Source organism: Cucurbitaria berberidis (genome assembly GCF_010015615.1).
Source record: "Cucurbitaria berberidis CBS 394.84 unplaced genomic scaffold K460scaffold_3, whole genome shotgun sequence".
Taxonomy (NCBI): domain Eukaryota; kingdom Fungi; phylum Ascomycota; class Dothideomycetes; order Pleosporales; family Cucurbitariaceae; genus Cucurbitaria; species Cucurbitaria berberidis.
In genome coordinates this window covers 2,311,121-2,330,404 of record NW_024468937.1, presented here as the reverse complement: position 1 = coordinate 2,330,404, position 19,284 = coordinate 2,311,121, and the positions used below count along the sequence as shown (strand labels likewise).

The following is a 19,284-nucleotide window of genomic DNA, read 5'->3' as shown; positions in this document are numbered from 1 at the left end:
TCCGGATACCAACTGCTTGCCCTTCTTACTCGTATAAGTTTCAGCAGTAACCATTTTGCTACCGTCACTATTCGTAGAGCACACTCTTGAACAAAAACTTCATCAGTCGCCAATCTCACGACCATGCTTGTGCCCGGTGCTGCTGCCGCCAGATCAGTCCGTGCATTGTGTGTTCCACAACAGCCATTGCACGCAGCCAGACCCACAATAGGCTTCACAATGTTTCGGTCATGACCCGTGGACTGTCGTGCAAGCGAAGCTATACAGCATTTTGGCAATTTCTCATCAGCAGGGAAGCTTGACCTTCCACGCCTATTCATTTTCTTACTGAGCCTTGCACGTGTACAGTTGTCCATTGACATGAATCTACAATACTGCACACGTTCGACTCCACTTGTTTCACTACCTCCTGTTCGCCGTGCCCTTTGCGTTTGGGGAATTGCATCAAGCTATTCTTGTCGTTCCAAGGCACGACGTGCATCATAAATCCACGCACTTTCTGACATCGCTACCTGCCACTGGTCAGCGGCTGCGGCCCCAGCTTGACATGCAGCAGTCCTGACGGCGCCCTGCTGCGGCCACCAACACCCAGCTAACGTTCCGGAACAAGGGTGACTTCTGACATCCCTACCGTCAGGCTTGCAAATTATCCAAGCGTCCTTCCACGCAATTTCCAGAAGGAGCTTGGACAGCATGTTTCACCGAGCGCTTTGCGCGCCTCCCTGGTCTTTTCTAGAAGATTACCCCTTTCTACTACCACTTCCTCGCCGAAACACAACCTAGGAGAGAAAAGCGGTCCAAGGAAGGATTTCTGCGTCATCATAGTGTTGACAGCTTTTGTAGTCGCCATTCAGCAAGCTAGCATCCATCAAGAACGTGCCGGTCTGCCCAACCTTTGGAAGATGAACGAATCACTAGCGTCAGGGCGAGCGAGCGCGTGCAATCCGCCTTTGCAATACATGGTGCAATTGATGTGATCACTGTCTGCATTCAATCGTCGTTCCAAGGACATGCCCCTTTTCACCGATCCTACAAGGCTAGAAGAAGAGTACTCAATATCAAAAATACAATATTTTTGCAAATGGAGAAATCGCTCGTCAAAGCTTTCTGAACAGACAACCCGCTCTCCTAATGCCGACGCAATGAGTGGAAATGGAGCTCAATGTGCATCCAACAAACATCCACAATTCTAGACTCTCGGAACGCCTCCAGTCCCGAAAAGCTCCATCTTTACCCTATCACTAGGAACACCATAGCTCTTTAACTTTGCCTCAACATCCACCATGAATTGTGTCGGCCCGCACACAAAGTACTGCGTCTTCTCGTTGTCTGTGAACAGTAGTTCTTTGCTGACCTTGTCCAGGTCGACGCGACCCTTGGTGTGGTAATGCCGGCCCTCGGTTTCCCCCTCTTTCGGGCTTGACGAGAAATACACAGTATGTACGTTGTCGTTGCTTGCGGCGATCTGATCGACATTCTTCTTGAAGGCACGTACGTTGGAGTTGCGGGCGCCTTGAATCCAAGAGATTGGTCGGGTCGACTTCTTCTCGACAAGCGTGTTGAAAATGCTCGTCAAAGCAGTCAGACCGACGCCTGCTGATATCAAGACTACCGGAGCGTCCTTGTCGTCTTCTTTGCCCTCGAAGAAAAAGTCGCCAAACGGATGCGACACTCTTACAACATCGCCTTCCTTCTTTGTCTCGTGTAGTATGTTCGAAATGTATCCCGGATGCGACAGACTATTTGGTTCACCGAGCTCAACACCCGGCTCTTTCTTCACACTGATCCGCAGATAGTTTTTGCCAGGCGCATCGCTCAAACTGTATTGTCGTGCCTGCCACACACCACCATCACCCAACTCCTCCACAAAGACATTCACCGAAATGTACTGCCCTGGCTTGAAAATTGGCAGCTTCGACTTTAACTCTGCATCCACTGGTTCGAGATAAAATGACGTAATCGCTTCGCTCTCCTTCTCTTTCTTTGCGATTGTAAAGTCCTTCCAATCCGCCCAATATGCCGTTTCTTTATACATTTGATCTTCCTTTCCGATCATGATGTCCGCCAACTGCCAATAGGCTGTACCCCACGCATCCAGAATTTCCGGTGTTGCCGCATCACCCAACACGGCCTTCATCGTCTCGATTAAATGGTGCCCGACAATGTCGTAGTGCTCCGGTCGAATGTACAGGCTAGCGTGCTTGTGACATATGAGCTCAACAGCCGGCGAGAGCTTGCCCAGGTCATCGATGTTGGCGGCATAGGCATAGAGGGCGCCCGCAAGAGCCCGCGGTTGATGGCCTGTGACTTGGTGTGTGTTATTGAAGATGTTCTTGAGCTCGGGATGCGCAATGAGCATGTCTCCGTAGAATTTTGTGGTGATGTCCAAACCATGTGCGGCCAGGACTGGGACGGTGGATTTGATGATTGCCACTTGAGAAGGTGTTAAGCCGCCCATGGTGATTGTGTTGTTGGTGAGTAGAATAAATCGGGGTTGATTTGTTGTTGTGATTAATGATGTTGTTCCTGCTGAATGGGTATAAGGCAGGTGATAGTTGTACTGTTAAACTGCTTGTCCCGATTGAAGAGGCTATTCACCCACAGATCCTCCCCGTCCTCATATATACTCGCTATCTTTCACTCCATCCAGAGCTTGACTTCCTACAAGTCCCGTAACTACTTGCATCTCCGCGGTAGTCTCTCTTCATCCCCACAAAACGGCCAGAAGCCAGTCGGCGACCCTAGGCAAAAGATTGATGATTGAGCATACGCGTGCAGCCTCAGCCGTGCTATGTTTAGCGCAACCAATCACGAGTGCGATATTACGTACCTGGTTACTGTTTCTCCGCCACTTCCGCTTGGGAGAGTGACAAGAACGGCTCGCTTCACGGAGCGACACATGGTGTGGCGTCAGGTACCAGTCGCATGCAAGGCGTGTATGAACGGCTATCGTGGACGAGACGTAGATGATGGTGGTTCTGAAAAAGGTGGACCTGTTTCAACCCACATCCTTGCAATTCTCATTCGAATCAGCGACCTCAGTGCCATCCTCAGCTTATCCCCTCCGCGTTGCGGCCTTACACTACCACAGCAGACCATGTGTATCCAAGCACGCTGCCGAGGTACCATATTTTCACTCGATGACTAAACATCACCCCATCATCACGCCCGGCTTCATCCGATGAGATGTCATCTCAAGATCGAGTGCATAATTTTCAGCTATCGTGTGATTCTTCAAATTGCAAGGTAGATGGTTTCCTACGTCTCCGCGGCAATGTGTAGGGCACACGTGGATGGAGTCCGATCTCGTGCGCGATCCACAGTTATGGGCCTTGTACCGCCACGAGGTAACATGTCGAACGTATGTAGGAATGGCCATAGAACATGTTCGACCAGGCACCCGATATATTGATTGATGCGCAATGCTCCCAGCTAATTGAGTTCATTTTGGACTATTCACATACATAACGCCTTTGACTCTTCCTCATTCTCTCTCCTTTCCAATCCTCCCACTCAAGTCTTAATGACGATCGACTTCTACTCATACCACGACACGAGAGACAGTGCACTTGCCTATTTGAATTGGCGCGGAAGAACCGATGCAGGGCGAGTATATCACGAGAGGTTTTAGGTACTCGCATATGATGCCAAATTCCATAACGCCTCAGAGGCGAGACGTGCGGTCATTCAAAGACGTAGGCTTTAGACATTGGTTTCTTTGCAGGCCCCAGAATATTTCTCCATCACCGACAGTGAAGTGAAGGGAGAACGGACCCTCATGAGGCCGGGCTTCTACCTAGAGCTAAGTATTGCATCTCCTTTGAGCTGCCCACGAATTGCGGCGATAGCAATAAGATGAATGAAGGCAACTTCAACATGAGTATGAAAGAGTACCCACATACAGATTTATACGTGCTCGTCCTAGTCGATGCTCATAGTCATCTAGTATGTTTCCAACCTAGGACTTGGCTAAACGTAAGCTTGCTAACTATCTAGTTCAAGGACGAGATCATAAAGAAGGGCATGACATCAGTTGGTCCGCGAGTGGTTCGAGAGCGACTCTATACAATGATCAAACAGCACTTTGTCTAGGACCATGCCCGAATTGCCGAATACATATCGCATTGTGGCTCGGGTCTACGCCGATCTTGCTACCTCGGACTGTAGCTCGAATAGGCTACTTTATCAGTTTGCTGTAGAATTCTCGTGGGCCGATGCCTCTTTGACTTCACCAACGTGTGAGATGGGGTGACTGGGGAACAAACGATAACCGGTATGTTTCCTAAACCACGGGCTGGCGAATCAAAATTGCATTCGTCAACACTCTTGCCTAGAGCTCTTTACTAAAATCTCTAAATGATCAAAACTGCCAACATATCTTCTTTGCAGCGTGGCGACGACCTACGTATCTCGCTTTGCTCTAGGCAGCTGGTTGCAAAGTGACAATCGTGACTAGTCTTAGTATGGGAGCCCGCTTCGACGTCGTTCCCTTTGTCCACATCACTGGTCGCCTTCCCGCAGGTCTTCTTTATTGGAAGCCTCCCCAAAGGCTGCGAAACTAGGCCATGTACCTGTCAACAAGCATGGCGAGCAACTTGGTCTCTACTTGCAGCACCCGAACGACGCCCATTACCTTGAATATGCCAATCGGGTTCCCAAGGACGCGGAACAGGCTTGCAACTGGCACCACCTCTTGAACGACTGCCGCGACAATCCGCATGCTTATTCGGCCACTCCGAAGAGATTGCAAAGGCGCTCTTCTTCATGCAATACAAGGCTAAGCTGATCACATGTGCTGATGGAACGCAGTGCCGTCGCCTTGAGTGGTGCTTTGGTCACGTATGTCAGAGCAAGAAATCTCTTGGCAAAGAGGTGTAGGATTGTCCGATGAAGGCGTTCCACAAGGCGCAATGATGGCGTTTGGTTAGTAAGTGCATCACCATGATGTAACATGTGTGGATCGTGCTGGAGGATTAACATCGTGTACTTTACAACATAGGGGTTGGTCCACTGAAATAAGGTGACTACCTAGGTAGGCAGCGTGAAAGTCAGCTAATGGAAACCTGATTTCGTTGTAGTTAATGACGCTTAATTTCGCACACTTCTGGGCCGTAATTTGGGGTCGAAGATGGATGGAAGCCACGAACAACAACTCAAGAGCAAGATGACAAGCGGTAATAGCGATACCCCCTCCCTCTCGAATGCGAATACACCCCCGCCCCCGGCCATCGTGCAGCGGGGGCAGTGCCTAGTCAGCCAACCAAATGCACAGCAGAGTAGTGATAGGAATGCCACCCTAGCGCTGAAGAAGAAGGTGGTCCGTGTCGTCCCTTTTTAGATCGGGTTGGTGATTAACCGACGTTGCGCAAAGGCACATGAACGGAAGCCTCAAAGGCCCAGGCATGGGCACGCGACGGGATGCGATAAGGGCAGTAACGTCGCCTTCTCGTCCTTCTGCTCTCGTTTCTATATTGCAAGTCATAGTGTGACGGATTCTGAGGCTTGGAGATTGATTTAGAGCTTGCTAGTTGAAGAATCGGTATTAGAGTGGGGTTTCCGAACGAAACCGAGCGGCACCTGGGTTAAGATGGACGACGTTGCGCATACGCGGAGTAACGACGGCATGTTGAAGAATGCGGCACCCCAAGTCGAGGAAAATGACACGAACCCAGGGACATGCAGTTCGAGAGTAGTAGATGCAAGAGATGGACCAGTGGAGGCATCCGAGGAGGGGGACCAGCGGCCGGGGAGCAGGAAGAGACAAAGTTACAGCCGTGCACATTTCAAAGTGTACAAAAGACGCTGGCTAGGACTAGGACAGTTGGTCTTACTAAATATTGTTGTTAGCTGGGATGTAGGTTTCTCTTGTTTCTTGCAGTTTCCCTCTTGGACAGGCTAGATGCTGTGTGTGGCACTTGCACTTTGTGAGCTATCGCGTGAAAGAAATGACTATTGTTCAAGATGAGCACATAGTCTCGAGCTCAACATAGCAGAGCTGACACTGTTTAGTGGCTGACATTCGCCCCCGTTTCTTCAACATCCGCCACCTACTTCAACGTTTCAGAAACAGCAATCAACTGGCTCAGCACGGCCTTCCTCTTCTCCTTTGTCGTCGCCTGCCCGTTTGTCATCTATCTCCTGCACCGCGGCCCCAAAGACGCCATCATCGCCAGCTCTGTCCTGCTGTTACTAGGCAACTGGGTCAGATATGCAGGCACCCAAGCCAATGGCGGTATCTACGGGCTTGTCATGTTCGGTCAAATTCTGATAGGACTGGCGCAACCTTTTGTTCTGGCCGCCCCGACGAGGTATAGCGATATGTGGTTTACGGAAAGCGGACGGGTAGGAGCGACGGCGCTTGCGAGTCTGGCAAATCCCTTTGGGGGTGCTGTACGTTTGATTTCCCTCCAAATTCAACGGCCAAACCTAAAGCTAATACTCTGTCTGCAGCTCGCACAACTCATAAATCCCTTCCTAGGGTCCATCCCTCAGATGGGTAAGTAACGCTGGTGTACGAATTACAAGTGAGACATGTGCTGATTTTGTATTCTAACATTCAGTCCTCATTATATCCATCATTGCAACAGCAGCGTGTATTCCCTCCCTCTTCATCCCCGCCGCTCCACCCTCACCTCCAACGGCATCCTCTTCGCTCTCAAGGACACCAACAGTAGAGAGCCTGAAACACATGATGCGCTCACCGCCCTTCTATATCCTCTTCCTGACTTTTAGCACTTACGTCGGATTCTTCAATGCGTTCTCCACGTTGTTGAACCAGATTCTATATCCGTATGGTTTTAGCGAGGACGAGGCGGGCATCTGCGGCGCGGTTTTGATTGTCGTCGGCCTCGTTACGGCGGCCATTACGAGTCCGTTGTTGGATCGCACGCATGCCTACCTGCAGGGTATAAAGATTCTCTGCCCTCTGATAGCAGCATCCTATCTGGCGATGATTTGGGCACCACAAACACGAACGATTGCGGCACCCTACGTCTTGAGCGCGTTTCTTGGGGCGAGTAGCTTTGGTTTGCTGCCAGTTGCGTTGGAATATCTTGTTGAAATCACATTCCCAGCTTCTGCCGAAGTCAGTTCAACAATCTGCTGGTCAGGTGGGCAGGTATTTGGTGGAGTTTTTATTGTGGTTATGAATGCGCTGAAGGACCAACGACCTGTTGATCTCGAGCGCGTGAGGGAAACTGGGCGAGCAAGCGGCGGTGGACTTCGACCACCGGGAAACATGTATCGTGCACTGGTGTTTCAAGCGGTTGTTGCATTGGTAGTCCTCCCACTTCCATTGATGCTGGGTATCAAGCAGTTGGGGCTATCTCATGGAGAAGGCAGACTAAAGGTGGACGAGCATAGAGATGGGGAGAGTGTCGTGGATGGGAGCGTGAATGGGCACGAGCAGTGACTACTAGAAGACTTTGCTTACGAAAATGACCCTGATTGATGGATCTGGGGCATTGTCTTGCATCTACTCGTTTGGGCTGGAACAAATGGAGTTTTGGTTGGCAGGAGGAAATAGTACAGTGATATTCTAAACATGACTCTCATATTTACAGTCATCCACGAAGTGTCTTGATCTTTTTGCTTGGATCCAAATCTACGTTCCACTATCGCGCTCGGGGTCTGTTGGGGGGTTCATAAGGCGAAGGGCGTGGGCCAGGCATAGAGAGATTTACTTGAGCTGGGCGAAGAGCTTGGGAGCAGCGCACTGGGTCGCGCAATGAGCAAGATGGAAAACTAGGCGGTGTTAGAGTCTGCTTCAACAGGCTGGTGGAAGGGGCGACCGTACATTCTTCGACGCAGTCCTCGCTGGCCTTGCCATCGTTCTCGATCTGGCCTGTTACGCGCTCGACGCACTCATCATAGTGGTGCTTTGGGCCGTGGCACTCCTTGGACTCGGCGCATTCTGTGACATTAGGTCAGCCGCTGCTCTAGTCCTCAAATGCCTGTGCAGGCTCGCGATGGAGGCCGTTGCCGCTGCAAGATCCACCATTGCTCATCAAGTTGCATCTGAAATATCCAGAGCATCCATTGATGGCCAAACTCTTTCTGTATCTCACTGGTCCTCATGGGAAAGACTCACCCTTCTCGAGCTGCTCCTTTGGATCCGGCTCCTCTTCCTCCTCCTCTTCCTCTTCTGGCTCCTCATCCGCATCATCTCCGCCACTTGGCTTGTGCCCCTGCTCCTGAGAGCCGCCCTTGCTCTGGTCTTTCTTGTTGACCTCGGCCTCGTCGCTGGACTCTTCGTCGGTGCCGGACGCGGGCGTCTTGGTGCTACTGCCACCCTGGGGCGCTTCGGCGTCGGGGGAGGGCTGGGCAAACGTCTCCCAGACGTCGGTGAAGAAGTCGGTGATACCCATTGTGAGTGCTCCGGGGTAATTGGGGTACGACGAAGAAGGGTGGTGTTGTACGGAGGGCTGATGGTAGTAGCGATGGGTTGGAGAGCTGGAGAAGCCGGGATCGCGAAAATGGCGGGTGCCAAGGAAAGTGCTAGTGTCATGCAATTGCGCGCAACCTCAGTGGGTAGACGTAGCAGGCAGTTCCAACAATCACGGTGAATAGACAAAAGGTGGATTCAAGTACATGACTACCACTAACTAACTGCGGTGCCTCTTGAAGGCTTCCTGCACACTAACGCCCTGCTCAACATCTGCAAGCACCCTCTCATCTGCTCCTACAAGCTTGGGCAGCAGCTCAAGCAGCTCGTCCACCTTTGCTTGCGGCACAGCCACGACCCCGTTCTCAAACGGATCTATCATGACAATGTCTCCCGGCTCCACGATGGTCTCGCCCACCCTTATAGGCACATTGCGCGCATGAAGCTTGGTCTCGGCTCCCGCACCGATGACGGAGGTGCCCCTGGACCAGATGGGCAGCTGAGTGTCGTTCAGTGCGACGACATCTCGCACGCGGCCATCGACGACGAGGCCCTTTGCACCGAGATGCTTGATGCGAGTTGCCATGATCCCTCCGACAACTGCACAAGACTGGCCTGCTGGTTGGCTGATGACCAGGATGGTGCCGCGCTCGGTATAGTCTGCAAAGGGTCTGGAGTCGGGCAGGTTGGAGTCTGGGACTTTGTCTGATGGTAAAGCTGGATTAGGGAACGACTTGGTCGCCTTTGGGGCCATGAGGAAGGTCGACGCTGGAGCCAGCACCTTCTTGGGCTCTGCGGTGGGCAGGCTTGTAGTATGAAGCAAAGGTCCTGCCATGTCTCGGTCAGAGGCTGGCTGCCCAGGTCAAAACCCACGAGTTTAGACGTACTCAAGTCTGCTAGAAAGCCAGCACCTGGTACATGGAGCTTGAGCAGCCCATCCGCTAGCTGTTCGAGTTCAGCTGGCAGCTTGACGGTGGAAGCGCAGGTAGAGAGGTACATCGCATGCCGCATACTTGTATAGTTCTGTCCACCTTGGGGACGCCATGCTGGTGGTGCTAAATGATGTGTGCACCCGTGTTGAGGTGGTGAAGGCTGCTCCGTCACAAGCAAGCTCTCGTGTTGTAATAGAACAGCCCCGCCAGCCCGAGGTCCGCGAGGCCCTGAAGCATTCATGGTGGTGTACGAATAGTACCTGCTACCCGTGATTGCGCAATGGATGGGCGACCATGGATCTGAAACTAGACTATATTGGAGCCTGCGTCAAACATGGGCAGCTAGGTACCTAGGTACAAATGGATGCTCCTGGGATTCTCTTTTCCTAATAGTGCAGGTAGGTAACGTGACACGTCTCCAGCCAAGCAGTGCAGGGGTCGGGGGTCATCGGGAGTTTGATCTGAATGTTCCGTCGGTTTCTATCAACCACCTCACGCCCAGCGGCCTCTCGTTGCAACACTTTAACAGACGCCCGCGTTTTCTTTCTTCTATTCCTCCCATCTGGTAGTTCATCGCTATTTTCGCGGCCTCTGCCGCAACCGAGCCCCCAACATGGCCTTACAAGCTCCTGTCGCAGTGCAGGTGAGTCTCGCCACGAGTCCCGACATGGCGTCATGGACCGCCTGCTCACTATGATACAGCACGTCGTCTCTGCCTCTTCCGAGCTGTGGCCTACCATGTCCGCCGTTCTGAGATCACCATGGCAAGGCTTTGGCCGCAAGCCCGCTGCCGCCGCCCGACAACTTCACACCGCGCGCCCATCGGAGCCTTCTCTAGCAGCAGCCCACGGCCAAGTAGGCAACCCTCGTTTACGCGCCTCCTCCAGCATACTGATGCGACCACAGTCCCGCTCGCTTTCCGTCCTACCTGAATTCCTCGAGTCCATCCCCATCTCGGCGCTTCGATCCACACCGTCTTCCGAAGCGTTGCGATGGACACCCACCGTGTCTGGAACTATATGTGCAGGTGAGTCGTATGAAGCAACATCGCAAGAGTGGACAACTGACGCTGTGCAGCACCGCGACTCGGACTATGCAATCCCCTCGCCCGGAACATGGCGTCTGGCCATCTCAGAGCACGGCAGTACTCCACCATGTTGCGCAACGGGCCCCTGTCACAGCTGCGTCAGCTATCGAAGCCGGGAATGGTCGGACTGGGCCTGATCCAACAGCGATCGCTCTTTGGTGGACCTTCTCATGAGCAGTTGGCGCGCCTCGAGGAGGCTGCCAACAAAAACCCCACCAGCGCAACGTCTCAGGCATCCTTCTACTCGGCTCTCATGCGCGCCAACATGCCTCAAATCATCGTCAACCGGTACAACACGGGCCATTTCGCTACAAACGCCGTCGTGGATAGGTTCTACAACACGGCCCTGCAGAAGACGGGACAGTCGGGCCAGGTGCAAGCTGGCCAAGGGCTCTCGCAAGAGCAAATGCAAGCTGTCGCTCAGGCCGTAGGCGCCAATGCTGGTGGAAGCCAGATTGGCAAGGCCCGCGCCGGTGCTGGTGTCAAGAGTGATCCCGTCTACGTCGTGGTCGAGGAGTCCTTGATGAACGTCATCTTCAAATGGGTCCGATGGATCTGCGGTTTCGCTTTGGCTGCCTACGTCTCCCTGATTCTTATTACCCTTTTCGTTGAGACCAGTGGCGTGCTTAAAAAGGTGGGCGGCGCCACCAGCGCTGAAGTTCGTCCGGAGCATCAAAACACCCGCTTTAGCGATGTCCATGGTTGTGACGAGGCAAAGGAAGAGCTCCTCGATGTTGTCGATTTCCTCAAGCATCCCGACAAGTACAACAAGCTCGGCGGCAGACTTCCCAAGGGTGTTCTGCTCATCGGTCCTCCTGGTACTGGTAAGACGCTGCTTGCCCGTGCTGTTGCGGGCGAAGCCGGTGTCCCCTTCTTCTACATGTCTGGTTCTGAATTTGACGAAGTCTACGTGGGTGTCGGAGCTAAGCGCGTCCGCGAGCTGTTCACAGCTGCTCGTGCCAAAGCCCCCGCTATTGTATTCATTGACGAGCTGGACGCCGTGGGTGGAAAGCGAAAGTCGCGCGATGCCAACTACCACCGCCAAACCCTGAACCAACTTCTCAACGACCTTGACGGCTTCGACCAGAGCACTGGTGTCATCTTCATTGCCGCTACCAATCATCCTGAACTTCTTGACCAGGCGCTCCTCCGGCCTGGTCGCTTCGATCGACATGTCCAGGTTGAGCTTCCGGATGCTGGAGGACGTTTGGCCATTCTCAAGTACCACACCAAGAAGATCCGCCTTTCCCCGGAACTCGACCTCTCCAATATCGCACGGGGCACGCCTGGTTTCTCGGGTGCCGAGTTGGAGAATCTCGCAAATTCAGCAGCCATCCGCGCTTCCAAGCTCCAATCCAAGTTCGTTTCTATTCAAGATCTAGAATGGGCCAAGGATAAGATCACGATGGGTGCTGAAAGAAAGAGTCGCATGGTTCCGCTTCAGGACAAGATTCACACGGCTTATCATGAGGGTGGTCACGCACTGGTCGGTCTTTTCACGAAGGGCTTCAACGACGTCCATAAGGCTACCATTCTCCCTAGAGGTCACGCTGCTGGTATCACATTCTTTCTTCCTCACGAAGAGCATCACCACACGCGCCAACAGTACATTCGCCAATTGCAAGTCTCAATGGGCGGCAAGATGGCCGAGGAAATCGTCTTCGGCGCCGACAATGTTGCCGACGGTGCTTCTGGCGACATCCAGCAAGCTACATCACTCGCCTACAACATGGTTACCGCATGTGGTTTCTCGGACGTGCTCGGCAACGTCGATTTTAAGTCCAATTACGAAATGGTCTCACCCGAAACCAAACGTCTCATAGACAACGAAGTACGCAGGTTGATCGACGAAGCGAAGCTGAGCGCCAGGAAGCTGCTACTTTCAAAGCGTCAGGAGCTGGATCGGCTAGCGGACGCGCTTGTTCAGTATGAGACGCTGGATAAAGACGAGATTCTGAAGGTGATTAAGGGTGAAGACTTACCTGGTCGGTTGAAGGCAATGCCAAATCAGCCGATAAAGATACCTGACAACCCCCTCAGCGCAGTTGTACCAGCGCCTAGGGGCAATGAAGGGTCAGGGCCGCCAGGACCGGGGCTGCCTGCGTAGTCCGGAGGTTGGAAATGGAATCAACTAGAAGTTTGGAAAATGCATTCTGGTATGCATAACGAGGCGAACGGCGTTGATAAAGCCCTCTTCCCTCTTAGCCTCCGCCACTTGCGGAGAGCGATTTAGTTACTCGGAGGCCTCGTATATTTTTGTACAATATTAAGTTTAAACAGCCTTGGCGAAAAGAGCTTGGTCTGTTCGGGCATGGAATGTATGGCATTGAGCGGAATCAGGCTACGCCAGGAAGGAGAGGAAGAAAGACTGTGTGTAACTAGACTGATGAATCGGAAGATCAAACATCACCCCGTTTCCAACTTCGCTAGCCGAGGCCAAAACTATGGAAAGTGACTGTAGTCTTTGTCCGAATAGGTTCACATTGACGGCCCACCTCCCCACCATATAAGTTGCTTTGACTTTGAATACATGGAACAAGTTTTCTTCCACGGTTCAATTTTGCTACTACTTTCAGCTTGATGGACAAAGTTACCATTGCAATCCAAAGCAAATTCGTAAGATGTCGGCTACAGATGATGTTGATTCGTGGCGTGCGAATCATTACACCCGACTACAGGACTGATCTCTTCATGCGTTGGTTGTGTTAGTCAAGTGAACGAGTGAACAAGTTTTCAACCTATCAGGAATGAATAAAGTCTGATGTCAGAGAAGCAACACAGTCAACCAGCGCTTCCAGACCACTAGTACATTGGTCCTACGTGAGACCGAAAAAAATAATAATATCAAAAGGGTATAAGCTCGCAAAGAAAGACGTAGACCGCCATGTGCTCCCATGATAAAACACCCCGTTAAACTACCTTTCCATTAGGCTTGATTCCCACTGCCCCTATGTAGCTTAATTTTTTTTTATTGCATCCACTAGGACATGGCTCCTCGGACAGGGGGTTGCTTCAACACCTAGTGAACAGAGATTGCTTGGATTGAGAGCCACAGTTTGAATCGTGCCATTCTTACATCAGTCATTGTCATGACCAATCTTGTTTCAACGCACTAGAGTCGAAGTTATTCCCGCCGTTGCCGTTGGGAGATGATGACAACTGTTGCGCAGCGGCAGCAGTCGCCTGGGCTTTTGCGGCCTCGTTTGCTGCAGCCATGGCGGCGGATAGGTCGTGATCGACTTTCGAAGGTTGCGAAGGGTTTCCGTTACCGCCGCTACTAGCGGGACGAGCATCAACCCCTTCACGTTCCCCCACGGCGGCCGCGGCGAGATGCTGCAGACCAGCCATGTTGGGTTGTGGGACAGGACTGGTCAGTTCAGGGACATTTAACGGCGGTGTCGGCTCCTGCTTTTGATGGAGGAGATCTCGGATAGCGGTGTCCCAGCCGAGACCATCCGAACTACGGTATATCATCTGGCCGTCTTCCAGCGCGTCGCTCATTGCTTTGAGGCTGGCGTGCGCGTCCACCTGTGTTTCCACCCTATCCGAGAGTTCGGTAAGCGATGTTGCAACCAAGGCGGCAAAGATGTGGTGAAGTGGTGTGATAGCCCCGTTAGTCAAGTTACTTAGGAGCTCTTTTGTAACATTCAGCACCTCCGAGGAGGAGGCATTTTGGGAGGAAAGCCGTGCTACGAAGACACGCAGGTACTGATAAGCAAGATGAGGAGGGGAATTGCTGGTTAGGGTGGTGATGTCAATGGATTCCCGGAAGCCGGTTAATTGCCCATGGAGGTAAATGGACTGAGGCGAAGCCGCGTTCAATGCTGAGAAAGCGAAAGGCGACGACGGATCCATATTTGGAACGCTACCGGCGCGGTTAACGTAAGCTATCTGGCCTACGATTTCCGCGGCACCTACACGGCGTCAGTCATGAACATACTGATAGAAAGGAAAGCTGAGACTAACGAGCTAGATGATAGCCAACTTCGCCCAGCGCAGAATAATCGTCCCGCGAGAGAGAGCCGGAATGCAGGGGAAACATGATGTCTTTCGATCGACTAGATGCATAGAAACGGTCCAGGATGAATGCAGTCCAGAAAACACGCCGTGCGGTGTAGAAAGCTTCTTGGTCCTGTTCTCTGAGTATACTTAGTGTTCTCGAGTCGTTCAAGCCTGCGTCGGTGAAGCAGCCCGCAATTTGACCAAGCAGCTGAGCTGTACTGCCCACAACGCCTGGTCCTGGTCTGTCGGAAGCAGCTGCAAGCAGTATCAGCGACTGACAGTAGACCAGGTTATTGTAGAGTTGGCGTGAGCTGTCTGCATCGCTCAAGCAGTATTTGGCTGCATCTACCGAGACGAAGCATTGTTGCAACAGTTGATTGAGGCTCAGTTCCATGGTTGGTAACGCCTTTGAGGCGAACGAACGAATGCAGCCTTCAAGAGATAGAAAGAAGGCCTCCCGTAGCTTTGGGGGACAGTTGGTGAGACGGTTCAGTGCTGATTCGTCGTGAGGCAGAACTGGTAGAGTCGGATGGATGATGTTGTAGTATCTACGTTGGGATGAGCGACCTAGTTGGCTGCTGGAGCAACGGGAGACTTACGCTTTGAGGGTTCCCTCATTGGATCCTGTGATAAGACTACCGGCCAAAGTCAGCTCTCCGAATGAGGTGCGACGGTTGCCGTTCAGCGAAGGTTCTTGATCAGTTAGCAGTGGAAGGCCATGGCATTCGAACAAATGGCAATTACCACGATCCTGGCCGGTCCAGCTGGGTCGGCCAAAGGCCTCATGAAAGCCTTCTGTCATGGAGTGAGTGCGCTGTCGCTTGAATTGGGGTGGACTCTGTGTATCGGGAAAACTTTGGTCGCCCATGGCTCCAAAGTCGAAGTTGTGCGACGGGTTCTGAGGGTGCTGGATCTGGCTTTCGAGCGAATTCAGCCGGTCGGCCAGTTCCTTGATATACCTTGATATGCATGTAAGCTACTGTGGACGACCAAGGGGGCCCATGTGAAATACCCTTTGCTAGGTCCGCGCTTCATAGGCTGTCTGCTGAATTGGCACCGCGCCCCCGTCCTCTTACAGCTGGAGCAAGACTCTGGCCCATTCTCGGTGGTGGCGTCGCATCGAATCTACCTTGGGTGAGCAGGGAACCAAAAGCAGCTGGGTACGACTGGGTAGGATGAGCGTGACGCACTTTCTTCCGCCGACATTCATCGCAGGCTCGCGACACCTTTGATCGCTTGCGACTCGGGTCGTTTGGGTCATAGGCGTCGTGGTGTCCCTCCAAGCTCATGACGGCATGCGCCATCTGCTGCGGAGAGTGGGTAGGCCGTAGGGGAGTCTGAAAGTGCTGATGCGCGCTCAATGACGGAGCCATCTGTGCTAGCTGCTGGTACTGGGGTTGCTGCGGGCCGCTCGTATGTGCCATGTCGCCGCCGTCACGAAGCTGCTGGAGATTCTCTTGAAGGCGTAGCTCGGGGTCGGTCATGTGCTGCTGGTGGTGTTGCGCCGGTGGTGTTCCGTTTTGGTTGACGTAGGGTCCCGGACCTCCGCCCATTTGCGCGTCGGGGTCGGCGTAGTTTGCCATGATGGAGGGGCGCGAGGGCGACAGAGGTAGACGATGGTCGTTGGGCGTATCGGGGGATGAAGTTGGGGGCGGTTACGCGTTCGCGCGCGGCGTAGTTTGGCGTTGTGTGAAGTGAGTGAAGCGTGCGGTACGGCCAAAGCCGAGGGAGGTTTTGCACACGTTCAACTTTACGGATTTCGTACTAGCGCGGCAAAAGGCAAGAGAGGAGCTGGAGGCACCCCTCAAGGGCTGGAGGGAGCGCGGCCGCAACCGCATGGCGGGTTTTGGCAAGGGGCGAATGTTGAAGTTTGCTTAAGCTTGCCGTGCTGCTCGAAAACTTCTGAGAGGGTTGGTGATGATGATGAAGTCGCTGTTCGGATTATCTCTTCCACCGTACGGCTCCGGACGGCGGCCACTGAGCAACTTGGTCCAAGAGCAACAAGATGGAATGCGAATTGCAGGGAGATGCACGAGCAGGACGGCTTTTGGTCTAGAGACTTGTAGGATGCTCTACCTGGGTTCCATGTCTGCTGCCGACCCTCTCTCTGCACATGTCTTGGGTGCACTTGTAGCAGTGTATTTATGCCATTTGACAGTGTACATGTACATGTATATATATATATATTTGGTTACTGCAGTCTCTTCCATGCACGATTCCGAGCTTTTCAATCGAGGCTGCCGCAGCTAGCATGTCGTCTCGATGCAAATTGCCACGGCCTTGGAGGTACTTGTTTTCCAGCGCTTCGGCAGTAGAGTGACAATATATACATAGATGGCCCAACAGAGGATTTGTATGGGGGCCATGGCATATATACATACATCCAAGGGACCCGTCTGTTCACCGTCGTTGCCAACGAAGAGTTGTTTCATGGCCAACAGGCTTCGTTCGACACACACTGCTGCTACACTGAGACATTGGCTAGGCGGAAGACGTTCCGCAGGCTGGTGCACGAGCCAGTCGTAAGGGGGGCCCGTGCCTTCCCTGGCCGGTCGCGCCTGCAGATTCGAGCAGGCAGAGCCCGCGCGCACTTGCCGATGGCGCTAATCCACACACACCCCCAACCAGCCAATGGCACGCCGCCCAGGCCCGAGTGCCTTCCCTCTTAACCAGTTCCTCCCGCTCGCTCCTTCTCTCCCATCACCACCTCAACCCGCACAATCGCCCACCCTCAACCGTTGGTTTGGTCGTCCCTCAGGAGCCCCGTCCCACGCTTTCGGCCAGCGCCTCTTGCGCTCGGTTCCCCTCTGATCACTCTCCTCTCCTCTCCGCTCCGCTCCAACACAACCCCCTCCCACGCCCTCTACTCTGTCGTCCTCGGTCCTCTTCCCCCCGGCGTTCACGGTCCTCGTCCAACATAGCATACCCAATTGACCAAGATACCCTCCGGCGTTTGATTTAGCTTCCTTTCCACACTCTCCTTCTTGCCTGTATCTTTATCCCCCCCAACGCCTCACACAGCCTCGTGTGACGCTCTTCATCTTGACTTCTTCCTCGTCTTCAGCCTGCCGCTCGGCTCCCTCCACCCAGCTGCGACGACCGCGTTTGGCCGGGACCGCCACGGAATGCCTCTTATCCATGGCGCAAAATGGGCTTGCTCGTCCTGTATCAAGGGTCACCGAGTGAGCGGCTGCAGCCACAATGGTACGTCGTCGAGCCACCTTTACCCTCCTCTACTACCTATAGCGCACAGCCTAACCCGCCTCTCCCAGATCGTGAACTGCACCACATCAACCCCAAGGGTCGCCCTGTCAAGCAATGCGAGCACTGTCGCGGCGCTCGCAAGTCCAAGTCTCACCACGCAAAGTGCGACTGCGGCGACAAGAAAGACAAGGACAAACTCAAGGACAAGGGTGACGCCAAAGGTACGACGCCGACGACTGGCATGGCCGACCCCGACCACCTCTCCAACGATGCTCTAGCTCACGACACGGGCTGCCAGTGCCACTCGGGCGCCAAATGCATATGCGGCACCGTCAAGGAAGAACTCAAAGTCGACACTAGCCGTCAGACGCTCCACGATGCCCGCGCAAAACCAAAGTTGATGACGACGCACTCGGAGAGTCACTTGACCGTCTTTTCCAACGGCCACCACAAGCCCTGCCACCGCAACAACAACACGGCCCACATCTCTGGCGCGCCTTACAAGATCCCCCGCCCCCATACGCTACACGGTCATTCGGCATTTGCTGCTTTGGCACAGAGCAACAATAGCTACACCAAGCCAGATGTGCCAGCTACGCGCTCCATGGATACCCTCTCGCTCTCCAACAACGACTTTTACGCCATGTTTGGTTCCACCCCGCGCCCCCAAGACAATGTGCCAATCCCGAACGTAACCAACAGCCTTGACACGCTTCCCTTTCAAGATGCCATCTTCACGGGTCAAGCAAGTGTCTTTGCCCAGGATGGCAATTCTCCTAGCAGCAACAGCGATACGTTTTCCAGCCAGCAATGGCCCTGGACCACCGCAACGGCCACACCCGTCAACGGCACCTTTGGATTCGGCAGTCTATCTACCTCTCCTTCACAAGATTGCCTCCCTAACCTTGGCAACGACTGGTCAATACCTTCCGCTGGCTTCAATCCACTTTGGTCTGCTGGTGATCTTCCCTTGGATCCGAGCAAGTTTAGCGACAGCTTGACACAGCCAATTTCGCACAGCGGCGAGTCCAAACAGAGCGGTCCCGGTCTCACCGCGGCTTCTTCAGCCCACTCGGAGATTGGAGATGCAAATATATTCGGCGACATGGAATTCAAACCACCTCAGTCGGCTGCTAGCGAGTCCCTTTTTTGGGAGGACAGCCCGGTCTATCGCTTCAACACGTCTGAGCCAACCGAGAGCATCACTGCGCCAGCGACAATGCCAACTAGCAGCATATCCATTCCCAATGTTCAGCATCTCGAGCCCACTTTCGCCAAGAGCTTGAGCGCTGCGCCCACGACGATGACGAGTACCGCTTCAAATGACTTCGCCGAGACTAGTGCGATTGCAATGCCAACCACCAATTTTGAACATGTTATTCCCATTGATCCCTGGCCTCTGGATCAGAACAACGCAGTGTTTGGCGGGATGAACACTTTTGAGCTCTCTTACACCAACAACTGGTTTTAGACGCCTGTGGGGGGCTGAGCTGGGGCAGCTTCAGCCCCTTTGATGACGCCATGATTGATGACGCTGGTGGTGCGCGATGCATACCAACCTGGAGACGCACTTACATTCATACCTTCGCTTCTGCCTCTTATGGCTCCCTTTCGACCCTCGGTCGCCTGTGTATATTCAAGACCTGGCCGAACCATTCGCTTATCTGTGTTTGAGG

The 19,284-nt window shown here is 53.3% G+C and overlaps 7 protein-coding genes across 7 annotated transcripts; 3 read left to right on the top strand and 4 right to left on the bottom strand.

The window, feature by feature from the left end:
* Positions 1–1,189: 1,189 nt before the first annotated feature.
* Positions 1,190–2,458, bottom strand: K460DRAFT_286640 (globin-like protein; the record flags this gene model as incomplete). The annotated part of the gene is made up of 1 exon (XM_040928908.1): positions 1,190–2,458. One exon carries the CDS (start codon positions 2,456–2,458, stop codon positions 1,190–1,192), a length of 1,269 nt encoding a protein of 422 aa, XP_040787889.1.
* Positions 2,459–5,587: 3,129 nt separating this feature from the next.
* Positions 5,588–7,411, top strand: K460DRAFT_283299 (MFS general substrate transporter; the record flags this gene model as incomplete). Its single annotated transcript, XM_040928645.1, has 4 exons — positions 5,588–5,854; positions 6,010–6,390; positions 6,451–6,496; positions 6,561–7,411. The coding sequence occupies 4 exons, from the start codon at positions 5,588–5,590 to the stop codon at positions 7,409–7,411; spliced, it is 1,545 nt and encodes a 514-aa protein (XP_040787888.1).
* A 267-nt stretch (positions 7,412–7,678) lies between these two features.
* K460DRAFT_376770 (RraA-like protein) lies at positions 7,679–9,137 on the bottom strand (the record flags this gene model as incomplete). The annotated part of the gene is made up of 4 exons (XM_040934916.1): positions 7,679–7,743; positions 7,796–7,912; positions 8,090–8,374; positions 8,609–9,137. The coding sequence occupies 4 exons, from the start codon at positions 9,135–9,137 to the stop codon at positions 7,679–7,681; spliced, it is 996 nt and encodes a 331-aa protein (XP_040787887.1).
* A 791-nt stretch (positions 9,138–9,928) lies between these two features.
* K460DRAFT_355156 (cell division protease ftsH) lies at positions 9,929–12,509 on the top strand (the record flags this gene model as incomplete). Its single annotated transcript, XM_040931857.1, has 3 exons — positions 9,929–9,958; positions 10,018–10,342; positions 10,393–12,509. 3 exons carry the CDS (start codon positions 9,929–9,931, stop codon positions 12,507–12,509), a joined length of 2,472 nt encoding a protein of 823 aa, XP_040787886.1.
* A 980-nt stretch (positions 12,510–13,489) lies between these two features.
* K460DRAFT_416596 (uncharacterized protein) lies at positions 13,490–16,122 on the bottom strand (the record flags this gene model as incomplete). Its single annotated transcript, XM_040937819.1, has 6 exons — positions 15,595–16,122; positions 15,417–15,529; positions 15,149–15,363; positions 15,004–15,097; positions 14,369–14,952; positions 13,490–14,316 (listed from the first exon to the last, which is right to left on the bottom strand). Exons 1-6 carry the CDS (start codon positions 15,985–15,987, stop codon positions 13,490–13,492), a joined length of 2,226 nt encoding a protein of 741 aa, XP_040787885.1. The 5' UTR covers positions 15,988–16,122.
* A 362-nt stretch (positions 16,123–16,484) lies between these two features.
* K460DRAFT_366199 (uncharacterized protein) lies at positions 16,485–16,854 on the bottom strand. The gene has a single exon (XM_040933322.1). It carries the CDS (start codon positions 16,834–16,836, stop codon positions 16,651–16,653), a length of 186 nt encoding a protein of 61 aa, XP_040787884.1. The 5' UTR covers positions 16,837–16,854; the 3' UTR covers positions 16,485–16,650.
* A 675-nt stretch (positions 16,855–17,529) lies between these two features.
* Positions 17,530–19,079, top strand: K460DRAFT_284941 (uncharacterized protein; the record flags this gene model as incomplete). The annotated part of the gene is made up of 2 exons (XM_040928778.1): positions 17,530–17,608; positions 17,677–19,079. 2 exons carry the CDS (start codon positions 17,530–17,532, stop codon positions 19,077–19,079), a joined length of 1,482 nt encoding a protein of 493 aa, XP_040787883.1.
* Positions 19,080–19,284: the final 205 nt, after the last annotated feature.